Raw genomic sequence first — 16,445 nt, forward strand, 5'->3', positions numbered from 1 at the left:
CTCCCTCGGGCGTGCAGCTCCTGGCACCGACGCGAGCACCCCCTCGTCCGACTCTCTTCAGCTTCTCCAGCCACTGCAGGCTTCGGGCTCCAGACTTCCACACTCGTCCCCTCCGTTCCGACTCCTTCTCGTTCTCGTTCTCGTTCTCCTTCTTCTTCTTCTTCTTCTTCTTCTTCTTCTTCTTCTTCTTCTTCTTCTTCTTCTTCTTCTTCTTCTTCTTCTTCTTCTTCTTCTTCTTCTTCTTCTTCTTCTTCTTCTGACTGACTAACACCGTCCTTTTATCCCCCCGTCACTTCGCCTTTGACCCCCTCCCTTTGACCTTTCACCTCGCTCCCCATTGGCCCGAGAAAAAGTGGGCGTGAAGGCTTTTTGATCCACAAATTTGCATATATCGATCGCCCTGGAGGCGGGGCCAATTCGCCCCTTGCTCACCGATTGGACGGCAAAAAGTGGGCGTGTGTCGTTTTTGATCCGTTTTTGAAGCACAAAATCCGTGATTTTGTACACGCTGTTCAACGTGCGCCCTACACGAGTCCAGCATCGGTGCCCATGAGTGGCGCGAGATGACGGTGATGCGATGGTGGCGAGTTGTGACGGTAAAGGTCGTGGCGGTTGTGGTGAAGCGGCGTTGTGGTTGGTGGTTGTTGTTGTGGTTGTGATGGTAATCATGGCGGTTGGTCCAAAATAAAGATAGTAAAAGAAAAACGGCTATCCTGAAGAGTCGCAGCTCGCATAAATGACATGTATTCCCACTTGACAACGGGTCTGGGCCTAACTACACATGCACTTACTGAGATACCTCACCTAAGGGACCTGAATGGTGGTTTGCGAATCTGGTAACCACAACAATATATATATATATATATATATATATATATATATATATATATATATATATATATGTGTGTGTGTGTGTGTGTGTGTGTGTGTGTGTGTGTGTGTGTGTGTGTGTGTGTGTGTGTGTGTGTGTGTGTGTGTGTGTGTGTGTGTGTGTGTCCTGCAGAAATAGAGGAGGGTAGAAGGTAAAGATCTTGGGGTCGAAGATATGAAAGACTCGTGGATTGACGGAAACTGAAATACCGTTCTCAAGGGGGCAACAGACCCCCGAGAGAGGATCGTAAATAACCTTTTAAAAGTGGGCGGTCCGAACCTTGAAACCACGCCGGCTTTTCGTGGAATAAAGGGCGGGGCCAACGAAGGAAGTGGGCGTGTCTTGTGCCAATAAGGAAGAATGAACGAGGAGCCGGTGTGGTGTTAAGGTTCGTTCCTTGGAGCGCTGCGAGGCACAGTTGATTGTTTATGAGATTCTGCATTCCCTGAAGGACGGAACAAAACAACAAGAGCGTATAAAAAAAACAACAACAAGAAATCTAATCACAGTATTCGTACTGAGTTCGTGAGGTGAGTTGTGTGCCCCGTGATGTGTGATGTGGTGTTGCATCAGCCATGTGGCGGTTCGGTCCACGTGGTATTTCGTTTAAACCCAAACACGTTAAAAAGGTCCGAGATCACCTCGTGGTCCGAGATCACCTCGTGGTCCGAGATCACCTCGTGGTCCGAGATCACCTCGTGGTCCGAGATCACCTCATCCCCCGTCTATCTGACTGCCTGACACCCCCCGTCTGCCTGACACCCCCCGTCTGTCTGACTGCCTGACACCCCCCGTCTGTGTGACTGCCTGACATTCCCCGTCTGTGTGACTGCCTGACACCCCCCGTCTATCTGACTGCCTGACACCCCCCGTCTGCTTGACACCCCCCGTCTGTCTGACTGCCTGACACCCCCCGTCTGTGTGACTGCCTGACACCCCCCGTCTGTGTGACTGCCTGACACCCCCCGTCTGTCTGACTGCCTGACACCCCCCGTCTGTGTGACTGCCTGACACCCCCCGTCTGTGTGACTGCCTGACACCCCCCGTCTGTGTGACTGCCTAACACCCCCCGTCTGTCTGACTGCCTAACACCCCCGTCTGTGTGACTGCCTGACACCCCCGTCTGTCTGACTGCCTGACACCCCCGTCTGTGTGACTGCCTGACACCCCCGTCTGTCTGACTGCCTGACACCCCCGTCTGTCTGACTGCCTGACACCCCCGTCTGTCTGACTGCCTGACACCCCCGTCTGTCTGACTGCCTGACACCCCCGTCTGTGTGACTGCCTGACACCCCCGTCTGTGTGACTGCCTGACACCCCCGTCTGTGTGACTGCCTAACACCCCCGTCTGTCTGACTGCCTAACACCCCCGTCTGTGTGACTGCCTAACACCCCCCGTCTGTCTGACTGCCTGACACCCCCCGTCTGTCTGTCTGACTGCCTGACACCCCCCGTCTGAAGGACAGAACCCCCATGGGGTTCGGGTTCAGTGCAACCGGTCGGGTTTATACCCTCCAATTGAGCGTGTTCACTGCTCGGACATATCGACTAACTTGTCAAGTTAACCAATCACAACTTGGTTGATCCTGGTTAAATGTTGCCTCTAAGATGTCACCAGCTTTTTCTGTGTAACGTTTGTTTTACTTTATTATTGAAAGCAATTCCTTTTCTTTGTGTAAAGGAGGGCAAAAAACCCCAACAAATCTTCAAGGTCTGAGTACCGTACTGTGTGTGTGTGTTTGGATTATCTGCATGTCGAGGTAATTCATCAATATACTGTCCTGTACAGGCAGTCCCCGGTTATTCCGAACAAAATATGCTCCTTGGCTTGACGTTAGCCTGGTGTTGGCTTCGTGGTTAGGGTGGTGGCTTGGGATCCTAGGGTCCTGAGTTCAAGCCCCTTGGGCCGCTGAATTAATATACACCAGGAGGTTGACTCAGCCTGTCATCCTTCCGAGGTCGGCAAAATGAGCACCAGTGTACTAGTAAGGGGGACACTGCATCAGGGACACAGCCGCGTCCCAACCAATGATGCAACCAGCAGCCACAGGCTGCACTCGATACGGAGACAGAGACAGATTGATGTTTGTTAACGGAACAATGAATCCCCTGAAAATAATGTCATGTGATTAATTGGTTCCCGAACGCCAATTGAACCCTATTTATTTATTTACATGAAAACTGTATTAAATGTATTTTTTAAAATGAAAAATGAATAAATTATAGTGAATAGAATGTGTGTAGTATAAGGATTAACAAGCGAGTTGGTGTGGTTTATGGTGAAGCAGAAATTCGATGTCGAGGTTCTATTTCCTGCACCATATGTTCAAAAAATATGAACGGGTGTTTGGAAGCCATGTGTTTGTAACCTGGGGACTGCCTGTAATGTATATGTAGTAGGCTAATGTTGCTTCCGTCTGTCTGTCTGTCTGTCTGTCTGTCTGTCTGTCTGTCTGTCTGTCTGTCTGTCTGTCTCCCACCCTGAAACGCAAACGCTCCTCAGAGAGAAAAATATTCAGTGAAAGTTGCTTCAAATTAATCCAAACCTACAGGAAAGTTGTAATTTTTTTTTAATCGGACCAAACTTAAATTTTGGCGGTGTATAGGCAACAGATCACTGCCTTGATCACTCCTGAAAATTAAATATATATATATATATGTAAACAGTAATGAATTAAAGTACAGTCGTTACTGTATACCTACATTTGCAGCGTGTGTGTGTGTGTGTGTGTGTGTGTGTGTGTGTGTGTGTATATATATAAGCTCTTTCTGACTGACTATTAAAGATGGGGACCTTCCAAGTAACATTGAAAGCTGAAATTTTTAGTGTCGATGGACACCGGAAAAAAAAATCACAGAATCGTCATACAATATTCATAAACTAGAAGGGCACTCAGTAGAGCGCGTACCTCTGCCATGCAATGCCTGATCCATGGGAACATATCAGGCAGGCCCAATACATTTTTGAAATATCATGCTACATATCGTTTTTGGCCCGATCTCCCAACGTGAAGAATCACTTTAAAAATTAAATAACTCGTTTCCAGATTGGAATTCAGATCTCACCAAATTCGAATCAGTTTGCCCTTGTCACACACCCAACCTGCCCACCAAGTTTCATCTGGATCTGTCCACAACTTTTTGAGGTATCCTGCAAACAGACAGAGGGGTGAAAACCATTACCTCCACCACTGAAGATGAAGGAGGTAATGAAGTTGCAATCAAATATTAAATATAATCAAACAGATTGTCATGCAAACACTTTTTTTAATCAACCCCCGTCATCTCTTGTTGTGCATGATGGCCAGGTAGCCAATTGTGAGTTTGGTCTCTATGTTGTGTGTGTGTGTGTGTGTGTAGGGGATTTGTGTTCTTAGGACTTGAGGGATCCTCAACGTCCACCAACTAATGCATGCTAGCAGACCAGGCACCCAGCTTGACCTCCATTTGAGGGATGGCGCACTTTGTGATGCAATTCCCTGTCTGCAAAGGCACCAATCCGACGGTTTATATTCGTGTCGAGAATCAAACCCAGACTGGATTTCTGAAGGGTAAGTGCACCTCATCTCGTGCCAACCTGTTAGCACTTTGCTGTCTGACAGCATAAGGCAAGTTGAGGCAGCCACTTTTGAAAGTGGCTTCTTCAACTCCCTGAAATTTGGAGCCAAAACCAATGCAATACAAAACGAATCGTCTGTGGATGAGGTTGATATGCATCAGTCGTGCTGTTTTCCACACATAAAACGATGGCAGAGCTCTCCAATTTATTTTACCAAATCCCCCCAATTTTAGGCAGGCTGTCATTGATGTTTCATTGTTCGGTGCCCATTGTTGCGAAAACGCCGCTCCCGTGTTTCTGGTCCGTCACTGGATCAGATTTGAATGTGCAAAATTGCGCACTTCCCAAACAAGCTGGGTTAACTGCAGTCACAGTGCAAATAACATTCTAATCGGTTACTTCAATCGCAAACTTTTGCAACAACTCGTGTACAGTTTATCTTGAAAACTAAAAATAAACACGTCATGGTGTGGGTTTTTGTTTTTTTTTAAGATAGCACATGGCGTTGTGATTGTGGTCGTTCCAAGTTGAGCATAGTTTATTGAACTGTAATTGGTTCATTGCAGTGTTTTTATTTATTAATTTGTGTTTTGTGATATTGAATGTGAAACCTTGGTGTGATTTATATTTATTTATTATTATTATATATATTTTTAATTTTGTTTCCAGTGAAGAAAAAATTATTTTTCAAAGTAAGCCCAAAAAAAGGAAAAAAAAAAAACCCCAAAAAACTATATATATATATATATTTGTCTTTATGCTGATTTACCTTTATTTGCTTCCCACAGCCATGTCTACGGTAAAACGAAGAAAAGATGACTTGCCAGGCGACGAGACACACAAGTCCATGTTGCCTTCGGACAGTCAGCCTGCAGTGGAACTGAAGCAGACCATCTCTCTCCTCGGAGGTGTCTCTATTATCATAGGCACCATTATTGGCTCTGGTATCTTCATCAGCCCGACAGGTGTGGTCCGTGAAGCTGGCTCTGTCGGCCTGTCACTCATCATCTGGTCAGTGTGCGGTGTCTTCTCTACAGTCGGTGCTCTCTGCTATGCTGAACTTGGAACGACTATCACGAAGTCTGGTGGTGACTATGCTTACATCCTGGAGGTGTATGGACCACTTGCTGCTTTTCTCAAACTGTGGATTGAACTCCTCATCATTCGTCCTTCATCTCAGTACATCGTTGCCCTTGTTTTTGCAACCTACATCCTCAAGCCATTCTTCATCTGTGACATACCCCTCTTAGCCTGCAAGTTGGTGGCTTGCCTCTGCGTCAGTACGTAGTGCTCTCATTATACCTTCTCCTTTGGAGCTGCTCGTGCAGAGTGTTTTCCTAAATGTGAAGTCGGTGTGTTTGTTTGTGCTTGCTTCATTTTTTTATTTGTTTTGCCATTTCAACTCTCTTCCATCTGAACTACAGCTCGCTTCTGCTTTGTGAAATCGATGTACAAAGATGGTTTGTAAAAAACAAAAACAAAAACCCAAGAGAATCAAAACTATTCCTTTGCCTGAAAATTTTTTTAAAAAATACAAAAAAAATTAACTTTGAATTTTTGTAAATTGTTTGATTTCGTCTCCTTGTGTTGATTAAAAAACCGGATTTTGTCAGACTATTTGAAGATCATAATAATCCATTGTCGGTTTATAAGCGCACGCTTCGAGGATTAAGACGGTTTATAGCTGGGTCGAGATTCAAACCCAGGCTAGACAGCTTAGACTCTTCGAGGCAAGTGTGCCTCCCTCTTGGCCATCCTGTCAGCCAATTCAATTAAATATAATATTAAAAAATCCTAAGTTTGCTTGAACATCCTTTGTACTGAACTCGAGATCAAAATAGAACCAATTGCCATATCGGCAAGAACTGTGTGGTGAGGAAGCGCTCTGTCTCGCGATGCAGTTGTTTTCCTTGGAGTGGGTCTACTGGGCAGTTTGAGCAACATTCCTCCAATCGATGGCTAGGGCTGTTTTTCTTCATTTATTTATTTTATTTTATTTATTTGCAGGGAAAAGGCTCACAGTATATCTTCGGAAATGCTTGCATTGGCTTGTTGAGATCGGAGAAAAACCACTCGTATTCACACTTAATCAGTTGATTGGAAAGCCTGGTGTTGGCTTAGTAGTTAGGGTTGTGACTTGGGATCAAGGGTCCTGAGTTCAAGCCCCGTTGGCCACTGAATTAAAAATACACCAGGAGGTTGACTCTGCCTCTCATCCTTCCGAAGGTCGGCAAAATGAGTACCAGTGTACTGGTAAGGGGGACACTGCATCAGCAGCATAGCCGCGTCCCAACCGATGATGCAACCAGCAGCCACAGGCTGCACTCAATAGGGAGAGAGAGTTGATTGGAAAGGAATTTTTTGTTTATCTTTTATCATTTGATAGGTGGGTGTGTGAAGGGGTGGAACACAAGTGTTGTCAAAACTTGATACAATCCAAACATGGCAGAGTAAGACTGCAAAAATGTTGGAGGATTTTTGATATTGACATGAGTTGCACGATAACTAAAAGGTTGCTGTCATGTCTTGATTTTAATATATATAGTGACAAAAGTGCCGATGCATTTCCAGGACATTTCTTACTGCCGACGTACCTTTCTTGCCTCAATTTTTTTTCCCCTTCCGATTGTCCTTGCTGTTTGTTCAAAATGCATAAAAGCGGGACGAAGTAATCACTTGACTCACTCCCACTGTCTTTGATAAAGTTCTAAAAACATTAAGTTCCGTCATCACCGTTGCAGCAGTAAGAACCGAAGACTCATGTTCATGCATCGTGTCGAGTTTCTGTTTGTAGCTGTTCAGTCATACAGTTTGGGATTATTTGACTGGTCTGGTCTCTGGATGAAGCCGTGTTCATGCTCTGTCCCTGTGCAGGCCGTTTGTTCTCCGCACATTATGAAACTCTTCTGATGAAACTCTTTGTCAATGTATATTGCAAGTGAAGAAAAAAAAACCCCTCAAACTGCAGTCTTTTGCAAAAAGTGTTCCTCAACTTGCACAGCACTAGATTTTGTCTGTTTTAACTCTGGATTATGTTTGCTATGGATATATTAAAAATAAAGACCAATTACTACACTAGTCCCAAGAAGGAAGCCAGACATGATAACACACATATACATACTTGTAGTTGTCTGGTTCTTTATTTGGTTTTATTTATTTATTTAATTTTGGTTTTATTGATGGCACCCTTGCTGTCCTCTTTCAACCAGAACTAACACAAAACCTTTCACTGCAAATCTTGTGACTGTCACATGTCATGAGCCGTTTCTTTTCTTTCTTTCTTTTTTTATTACGGCGATTGAAGGCTTATGGTGGAGCTTTAAATGTAATTTAGTGCAGGACAAGAATATTACTTCTTCTACCACCTCCTTTCTGGTCTTGCACCCCCTTCTCTTTCCGTGCTTTGTCCCCCCACCCCCTTCCCAGGTTTCTGCAGAGCTTATGTGGTCCACCCTCTTCATCGACCCTCTTCTGGTGAAACTACCTAAATCCAGGATCACTGCTCACCTCCACTCATTTGTTCCTCTCCCCCCCCCCCCCCCCACGTGTGGAATCTACTTCCACATCCTCTTCAATCTCATTCCTCCATCCAGGTCTTCATGACGACTTAACCACAATTTCAGATCGTCCCAAATATATCCCTCGTAATGTTCCAGATTTTCTTCCTTGGAGTTTCCTCCTCCATGTATGCGTGTTTCGTGTCCTGTTTTTGTCTGTTACGTCCTGATCCGTTCAGTGTACTCACTCCTCCATGAGCCTTGACTTGTATAGTTAGTTCTTTTTTTGTATACTAAGTGGATAAATGAACTAGCAGGGGTATCAGATCGTTGAGGCACCATGTTGGTACTTCCGTGGGCCAAAATTACATGGTGCTGCTCATCTCTGTATTTCAGGTGAGGGCATAAATTTGGAATTGCCCTGCCCTTGCGATAACCCACCCGACTCTTTGTCAAAAGGCTTTGTGGTGTTTATCGTCTGGCAAACAGGTCCCCAGCTTGTTGCTCATAGATGGGACACCGAGCTTTGGGTCTTGACCATTTATAATCTGTTCAGGAATCAAACCAATATATGGACTGCTCGGAGGCAAGTGAGCTAACTCTGCTCCATCCTATCGGATGCAAGATGATATTACGAATGAAAAGTGTTGTCAGATCGGAAAGGTGAGTTGCCCAAAACTCACCATCATTGGTGAAATATAAATTTATGATTTTGGTGGGAGTTTTTGTTTTTTAACCTCCACCACCAAAGGTTGACGGAGGTTGTTTTCACCCCTGTCTGTTTGTTTGTTTAGCTGTCTGTCTTTGAGAAGGATAGCTCAAAATGTTGTGGATAGATCGGACAAAATTTGGTAGAGAGGTTTGGTGTGTGACAAGGTCAAATTGATTATATTTTGGTGAAGATCCAGATGCGAGTGTTTTAAAAAGTTTTCTTCACCATTAACAGATGTGGCCAAAAACAATATGCAGCACGATATTTCATAAAGTTGTGGATGAGTTGGTGCTTGGGTGATGAGAACAAGCTGATTCGATTTTGGCTCAGGTCCGGATTCAGATCCGGCCTATCAGTGGGATACAAGATGTAAACTGTTCATCCTGGCGGAGGTATTCTCTCCACCAAGTGCCGTTCTAGTTAACCTCCGCCATCGAAGATGGACGGAGGTTACTGTTTTCACCCCTGTCTGTTTGTTTGTTTGTTTGTGAACAGTATTACGGAAAAACTCCTGGACGGATTTCGACGAAACTTGGTGGGGGGATTAGGTATGGTCCAAGGATCATGCCATTAGATTTTGGACTTGGTCCAAAGTCCAATATGGCCGCTATGGCGGCCATTTTGAAAAAAAATTGAATTTTTTTTTTGCATTTCTACATGTTTTAAGTGATTACCAACCAAAAAAAAAATTTGTTAGAGGAAAAAAAAACAAAATTTTGCAACTTTTTTTCAAAAAAATTTCGATTTTATTTGAAAAAATATTTGAATTTTTTTTTTGCATTTCTACATGTTTTAAGTGATTTCCAACCCCCCCCCCCCCAAAAAAAAATTGTGAGAAAAAAAAAATTTTTGCACCTTTTTTTTTCAAACAAATTTAGATTTTTTTTGGGGGGGCATTTCTACATGCGCGTCAATCTAGTTTAGTTTATTCAATCGTGGTTCAGTAGAGTCTGATCCGTTTTGACCTACAATGAATAGGATATCAGGTTCACTTAAGTGACCCAGCAGTATTGGCGGCGGAGGTTTTGCACTCTACCGAGTGCTCCCCCTCCAGTTTCCACATGTAATTGTGGAGATTTTACCTTTCAGGTGACTAATTACACTGAAAGATATATCGGTCAAAAATATTTCTCTGCAAAAGAGAAAAATGAGGATATTTTGAAGGTTTGTGGTTGTCAATGTTGAAAGTTATCTTGCAGCTTGGTAAAATGGTGCTGCTGATGTCTGATGACACCTGTTGAGGAAAGTTGTGTAACCTCCATAACCACCTCATCGACACACGTGGGCCACATTTGCAGAGGCTGTACCATTTTTTTGTTGTTGTTGGTTTTTGTGGTGCTGGGATAAAGGCTCCTTTTAGAGCTGTGTGAGCTCTTTATTTTTTCTGAGGAGGGCGGTTTTATTGTTACCTCCAGGTTTGCGGAGGACTTCTTTGCCAAGTTCCGTTGCATGCCTAGGGCCAAGATTGCTTGATTGCTTGCATTTGATATTCACTGCTCACTCTGAACACTCTCAATTGAGATGTTTGAATTGATTAATTTCTTTTCTACCCTTCTTTCCATCTAGTGTTGCTCACGACTGTGAACTGCTTCAGTGTCCAAGCAGCAATGAGGGTTCAGAACCTTTTTGCTGCTGCCAAGCTACTTGCTCTGATTCTCATTATCTGTTGTGGTTTTTATCAGATTTCCACCGGTGAGTTTTCTTCCTTTTTAAAAAAAATTATTGGTACCTGTGCTCAGGAATATTGTTTCTCTTTGTGGATTTGAAATGTACCATTGGAAGTAAATTTTCCGATTGGTCTCTTAAAATTTGTGTTTTCATCAGTGTTTTGAGAGTGGACTCGCTTTTCATTATTGTGTTCACCTCTGAGCAGTATGTTTATCCATTCGCTCCTTGGCCAAATTTGATGCAACTAAACGAGCATCGACAGTGCAAACAGAGGCCATATTGTGAAGGACATGTTGAGCTGTCTGCCTCATTAGTACTGCATGGATGTTTAAGATTCCTTTTGCAAAGTGTTTCCTGCAATGAGGCCGAAGCACAAGATTTGATGCTCGCGGATGGCAGGTAGGTCGGCAACCTCTTTTATTTTATGTTTTTTGTTTTTTAACCACCAAGTTTTGTCTGACCATCTCCCACTCCAACGACTCCAAGATGAACACGTTCTATCTTTAACCCCCTTATTAAATTTCCAAAATCGAGGCTTGTTGCACACTTTAACTTTTATTTTTCTTTCCCTTTCTTTTATTTTTTATTTTCCTTTATTGATCCACATGTAATAGACGACATATTGTTACGAATTTGGAAGCTTACTGCACTCAACATTCAGGTCTTTATAGAACAGTGATATCGGTAAGTGTGTTTTTATAGTTAGGGAGCCCCAACCTGTGTCTAACGGGAATTACATGTGTGCGCTGCGGAGTTTCGTTTACAACAAACCTCCTTCACTCCACATCACACACCAACGCCATGACCCACGTGCATTCGGCCACGTACGTGGGCGGAGATTTCCATCCCCTCAGACCGGGACTCCGCCCAGGAAGGCAGGGACGTGCCCCTTGTCCAATCACGCCACAGAGAGCGAATTTCCCACGGCACCCAGGCCAAAGGGATTGAGATTGCCACAGAGAGCGGCCTTCCCACGGCACCCCAGCCAATGGGATTGAGATTTCCACAGAGAGCGACTTTCCCACGACGCCCCATCCAATGAGGGTGGAGAGCGCCTCAAACGGCGATTTGCTCCACCCGGAGGAAAAAAGGAATAAAAAGAAATGCCAGGCTGGTGAAAAAAAAAGAGGGGTGTGGTGATCATCATCATGTTGCGGGTTCGAGTCCCGCCGAGCTGGATCATCGTCGTCTCTGATCTTCTCCTTGGTCTTGGTCGACTGGTGCGTGGCCAGTTGGAGAGCGCGGTACCTGGTGCTTAGAGCGGCATCGTGTTGCAGGTTCGAGTCCCGCCGAGCCGGATCGTCGAAGACCACACGAGGTGGACAGGTCCAAGCACAGGCTCTGGTCTCCGGCTCTTCTTTCCTCGAGCTGGAGGCCTTCAATAAAGACCTGACGGGGTCCGTTTCTGTGTGTCTGTGTGTGGGCCCATCTTTAAGTAGCAACTGTATAAGTGCTTGTATATAAATTTCCATTTCTTTTATATTCGGATAACTCTACCCTTGCGTGCTCCCCTCGTTCCCCCATTATTGTAAATATATTTCCCTATTGTTGAATGTTCCAGCTCGTTTCTGTGTTTCTTTCATTGGCTTAGCATGGTGTGTGTTGGGAAATTGGGAAACGGTAAATTGTGCATTTGGACCGACGGGTCTTGGTAACCATCCATTCGGGTTACGCACGATAACGGCTCGTTCCGCTCGAGGCCTGCCGAGGCTGTGAATTCCCCGGGAGCTTTGCCGCGTGGATACTTAGGTATATTGAGGTTGGCAATCAACCCTATTCCACGCGGCCAAATTATCGGCCATTCACGGTCCTGTAAGGGACCCATGCCTTTCGGAGTTCTCCGAGGAGCACGATCTAGATTCCGGGTGTTCGGTGGAGCCGACTCTACTGCTCCACCTAGCGGTCGTACTCGCCACCGAAACTCGGCCCCACAACAATACCTTCCTTTTATAAATTCATTAATTTATTTTTTAGTTAAAAAAAATCTTTTTAGCTTTGTTTATCTTTCCTTTCCTTTTTAGGTCATCTCTTCGAGCATGACCTAATAATATGGGTGTCAATGCCCTTCGATCCTTTAACCCTTTAACCAAACTGCGCAGTAGAACTGCACAGTCGTCTTCGGTCATAACTGAACATTGAGAACTTGTGGTATTATAGAGATGACCGTCACCCCCACACAGGGGTAATTTTTATAGTTTATTTTGCTCTTTCTTTCTTGTTTGTTCATTCCTTTGCTTGTTATTTCAGAGTGGACCGCTTCCCCACTGTGAGTTATTACCTTCCATGAGCCTCAATCTTGTACAGGACAAAAACAGTGTGCTCATGGATGAATATTGTGACTACTTTAAATATTCTGTGTTAAGATTATGTTTGACTATGGTGCCTCATTGTTAGCATTTCTGATATACAACTGCTACAGCAGCTCTGGTGAGGGAGAGGGGGAGAGAGGATAGGACTGTTGCTTTAATACAAAAAAAAAATTCCCAAACACCATTTGCCTCTTGTAAGGACATCTTGCACCATTTTCTTAATTTGTTTTTCTTTCTATCAGTACAAATGATTAGGTGTGTGTGTATGTGTTTTTTTTCCTTTATGGCAAGTGGTGTATCATGCAGAATAATGAGAGAGAGGCATCGAATAAAAAAAGAAAACAAGCTTTTTCCTGTAACAAATACATTTGTACAATAATTGTATACAAGTTGTTCAAAGGGATTTTTTTTCTGACAATATAAATAACCTGACATCCGAGTTTGTTATAAAATATATCTAAACCAGTGTGTAGGGTAAAGGTCTCCCTAAAATAATTTTATGGGGTGTTTGATATACATATTCACCACGCTTGCCAACCTTACCAAATGTGGGTCGGTAAGGGTCAGCAGCCAAGGGTATCAAGCCCACACCTGCCAGTGGAGTAAGAAACGAGTCTTTAAACTCTTGACCAAGCGGCCAGCCTAGTTTGAAATATCATACTTTATTTGATGCTCCTGTTTCCTCATCTCTCCTCCTCACTGCTGATGCTGTTTTTTTTTTTGGGGGGGGGGGGTCCAATTAACTACAAATTTTGAATGTCTGAAGTTTGATCAGTTAACAGGTCAATAAATATTTCAGTATTTGATGGTCAGTCTGAGAAAATTTGGTGACCATGTTTTGTGAAGCAATCAAACTTGGAGAAAGGTAGTAAGTTGAAGATTAGCAATGTTGATGTCATTTATCAACTCCAACATACCTGAAGCATTTTACAATGTTTGTATAATTGCTATGAGTGTTCTGGATGTTGTTGCCATATTAAAATGCATATTCTATCATCCACGGTGACGTAGCAATGCCCATAGTTTGAACTGGATCCACTTGTAAACTGAATGGGCAGAAGCTGATGACTGGTTTCTTGGACTCTGTAAATGGAGATCATTGCATGAATGTCCGTTTGATGATGTGATGAAAGGGACTTTGCATTCTACCACCAAGAAAAAATGTCTGCCAAAATTTTGACATTACCAAAAGCTTTAACCACCTGCATGTGAAGGCAGCAGAACAACAAAGACCTGTTCTAACGATTTGTCCGTTGTCTTTTTGACAATTGTGTCAGAGTACGATATTGGTAAAATGAAAATACAGCACAGCAGTAGAAAAACATATAAATTTATGTTTTGGACCCTCTTCCCCACCGGCTTGTTTCCCCCACTTCCCCACACCTGTGGTTTTACAGACTCCCCCCCCCTCCCCCAATACCCTTTAATATATTTAACTGAAACTCAGTACCGTACATGGCTTGATTATGATAAGTTACAGAAGTTTGAGTTTTGGGGCGTTGCATCAATTTTTTGCAGTTATGCTCTTTTTGGACTTGGAAAATATCACATCGGTAGGGGACGTGTGTTGCAAAGCAATTCTTGCTCGTGGTGTAAGTATTATTGGTTCACGAGTCAGTAAGTGACCACTATATTCGTTATGGGTGTGTCTGTCTGTCTGTCTGTCCCGAGCATAGCTCCGTGGGTTTTGATCCGGTCTTGATAAAATTAGGGTGCGAGGTTTGTATCATGATCTAGTTGTATTTTCTGGAGAATGGGCGTGCTGCACCCATTATGAGCAGAGCCACGCCCCAAAAACGTGTTTTTAGGGGGTAGCAGATTTCAAGTTACATCTTCTCCGAGGGGGTTTGGCGAATCTGCCAGGGTTTCGGTATTTGGTTAGCCCAATGGCACCTGCATAGCCCCACTGAGCTCGTTTTTTTTTTTTTTTTTTTTTTCATTTTCGTCACAAGGTCACGAACTTAGAATGTCAAAAAAATCAATAAATTGGGCATCGAGCTGCTAGGGTTTTTCAACTGTTTCGAATGAAAGTTGGTATGCAAGTAGTGCTCTTCGAGTTATTTCAACTTTCATCATTTACGTTTTTCCCGATTCCCACCAGTTTGCCCGTGGCGTCCCCTCGAAGGTCAAAAAATAAAAAAGGAGAACCGTGTACATTGCTCGTGAACCATCGCCATCTCCACACTTGTTATTATTATTGGCTGCTCTTAGAGCACCCTTATTCTGGACATTTCCATCTGTCTTTCTGTTCGTGAAACTTGGGTCAAGCCTTGAAGCTAAACCACTCAACCGATTCCAATGAAATTTCGTAGGTAGGACCAATATTTCTGGGAATCGTGTGCTTTCGAATATGGGACCCCGGGCCCTAGCAACGGCCCTTTAAAGTGGTCAAAATATCAAAAGAAAAATCGAAGCTTAGAGTTCTGTGCACAATCTATCTCGCTCCCTTCATGCCAATTTGTAGCCCGAACAAATAATATTTGTAGGAGATAGGTTTTGGGCGAGTACATGTCGAACATTTCAGAAACGGTTAATTGCGAATATCTCTAAGAGAAAGAGTCTGATTTTGATGAAACTTGGGTGAAATCTGTACAATGTGGCTAGCATGTACACAAAAATGAATGGTTGCTATGCACACCTCCGTTGCTTAGCAAATGCTAAAATACTTTATTGTACATCGTACACTTATTGTGGACTGTAAAAAAAAATCAATACCTCCAAAACTGGACCTCCGAGGGAGCTGTTTTTTTTTTGTGCCCAAGGAGAATGTCTTGCAGCATCATATAAAAAACTAAAATCTTTAGCGAATAGATAAATGGAATTACCAGGGCTGCCATTTGTTAGAATCTCTTTGGAAACATGCGTGAAATTTTACAAGGCGGTTTTCTGGGCGCAAACTAAGAGGGCTGTGATAATCATATTTATTGTGCTAAATTGATTGATAGCATGTACATGAATATCGGCCAGTCGCGTCGGCCAGCTTTCCATCTAGAGTGAGCAGCCATGTCGCCTACCGGCTTGTTATTATTATTATTATTATTATTATTATTTTAATTTGCTCTTCAGCAAAAGCCTGGGATTCTCAATTTCCTTTGTTTTGTAACATTTAGGTTTCAAAACAGATGAGGGGTTGGTGTCGAGAAATGGCTTTACATCAGAGCTTTAAATTATTTTGAAAGCCGATTCACAAGTCTCTCTTAGTTTAGCCCCAATCAGTTTTCTTGCAATAAGCTTGTCTAACTGTTTTTTCTCAATGTCTGATTTCCAATAAAGGGACAAGTTGTAGTTTATTTTCCTATTTGTCCCATAGTTTTAAAATATATATATATATATATATATATATATATATATATATATATATATATATATATATATATATATATATATATATATATATATATAATCGCACCATTTTAAAGCCTTTTTCCCTGAGCAGGGGTCAGCTTTTTGCAGGCTCCAATGATCAGATGGTACCCTTTCTTGTGGTAATGTTTTTATGACTCGATGCCCTTCCTGACGCCAACCCTTTAGTCGCTTTCGACCCTGCAGGTATAATTACCAGTATACTGGTGCTCATTTCGCCGACCTCAGAAGGATGACAGGTTGAGTCAACCCCCCTGATGTTCATTCAGTTGGCAGTGAGGCTCAAATTCAGGACCCCGAGGATCCCAAGCAACTACTAAGCCAACACCAGCTTCATATATGTATATGTATGTGTATGTATATATCTATATTGATGTATATGTATATTGATGTGTATATATATATATATATATATATATATATATATATATATATATATATATATTTATATATGTATATGTATTGT

General features: G+C 43.1%; 1 protein-coding gene across 4 annotated transcripts in view; it reads left to right on the plus strand.

The window, feature by feature from the left end:
• Positions 1 to 1,192: 1,192 nt before the first annotated feature.
• The window catches only part of SLC7A5 (solute carrier family 7 member 5), a 96,014-nt gene continuing 80,761 nt past the window's right edge, over positions 1,193 to 16,445 (plus strand). Inside the window, exons 1-3 of one of the 4 annotated variants that reach the window (XM_085889012.1) lie at positions 1,193 to 1,401; positions 5,219 to 5,710; positions 10,206 to 10,331. In XM_085889012.1, coding sequence (XP_085745138.1) covers positions 5,221 to 5,710; positions 10,206 to 10,331 — 616 coding nt within the window. In that variant the 5' untranslated portion in view covers positions 1,193 to 1,401; positions 5,219 to 5,220. The other 3 variants (XM_085889011.1, XM_085889014.1, XM_085889013.1) reach the window with 3 other exon arrangements.

The sequence above is a fragment of the Eptatretus burgeri genome, chromosome 7 (genome assembly GCF_056783735.1).
Source record: "Eptatretus burgeri isolate ZD-2024b chromosome 7, Ebu_testis_v1, whole genome shotgun sequence".
Taxonomy (NCBI): domain Eukaryota; kingdom Metazoa; phylum Chordata; class Myxini; order Myxiniformes; family Myxinidae; genus Eptatretus; species Eptatretus burgeri.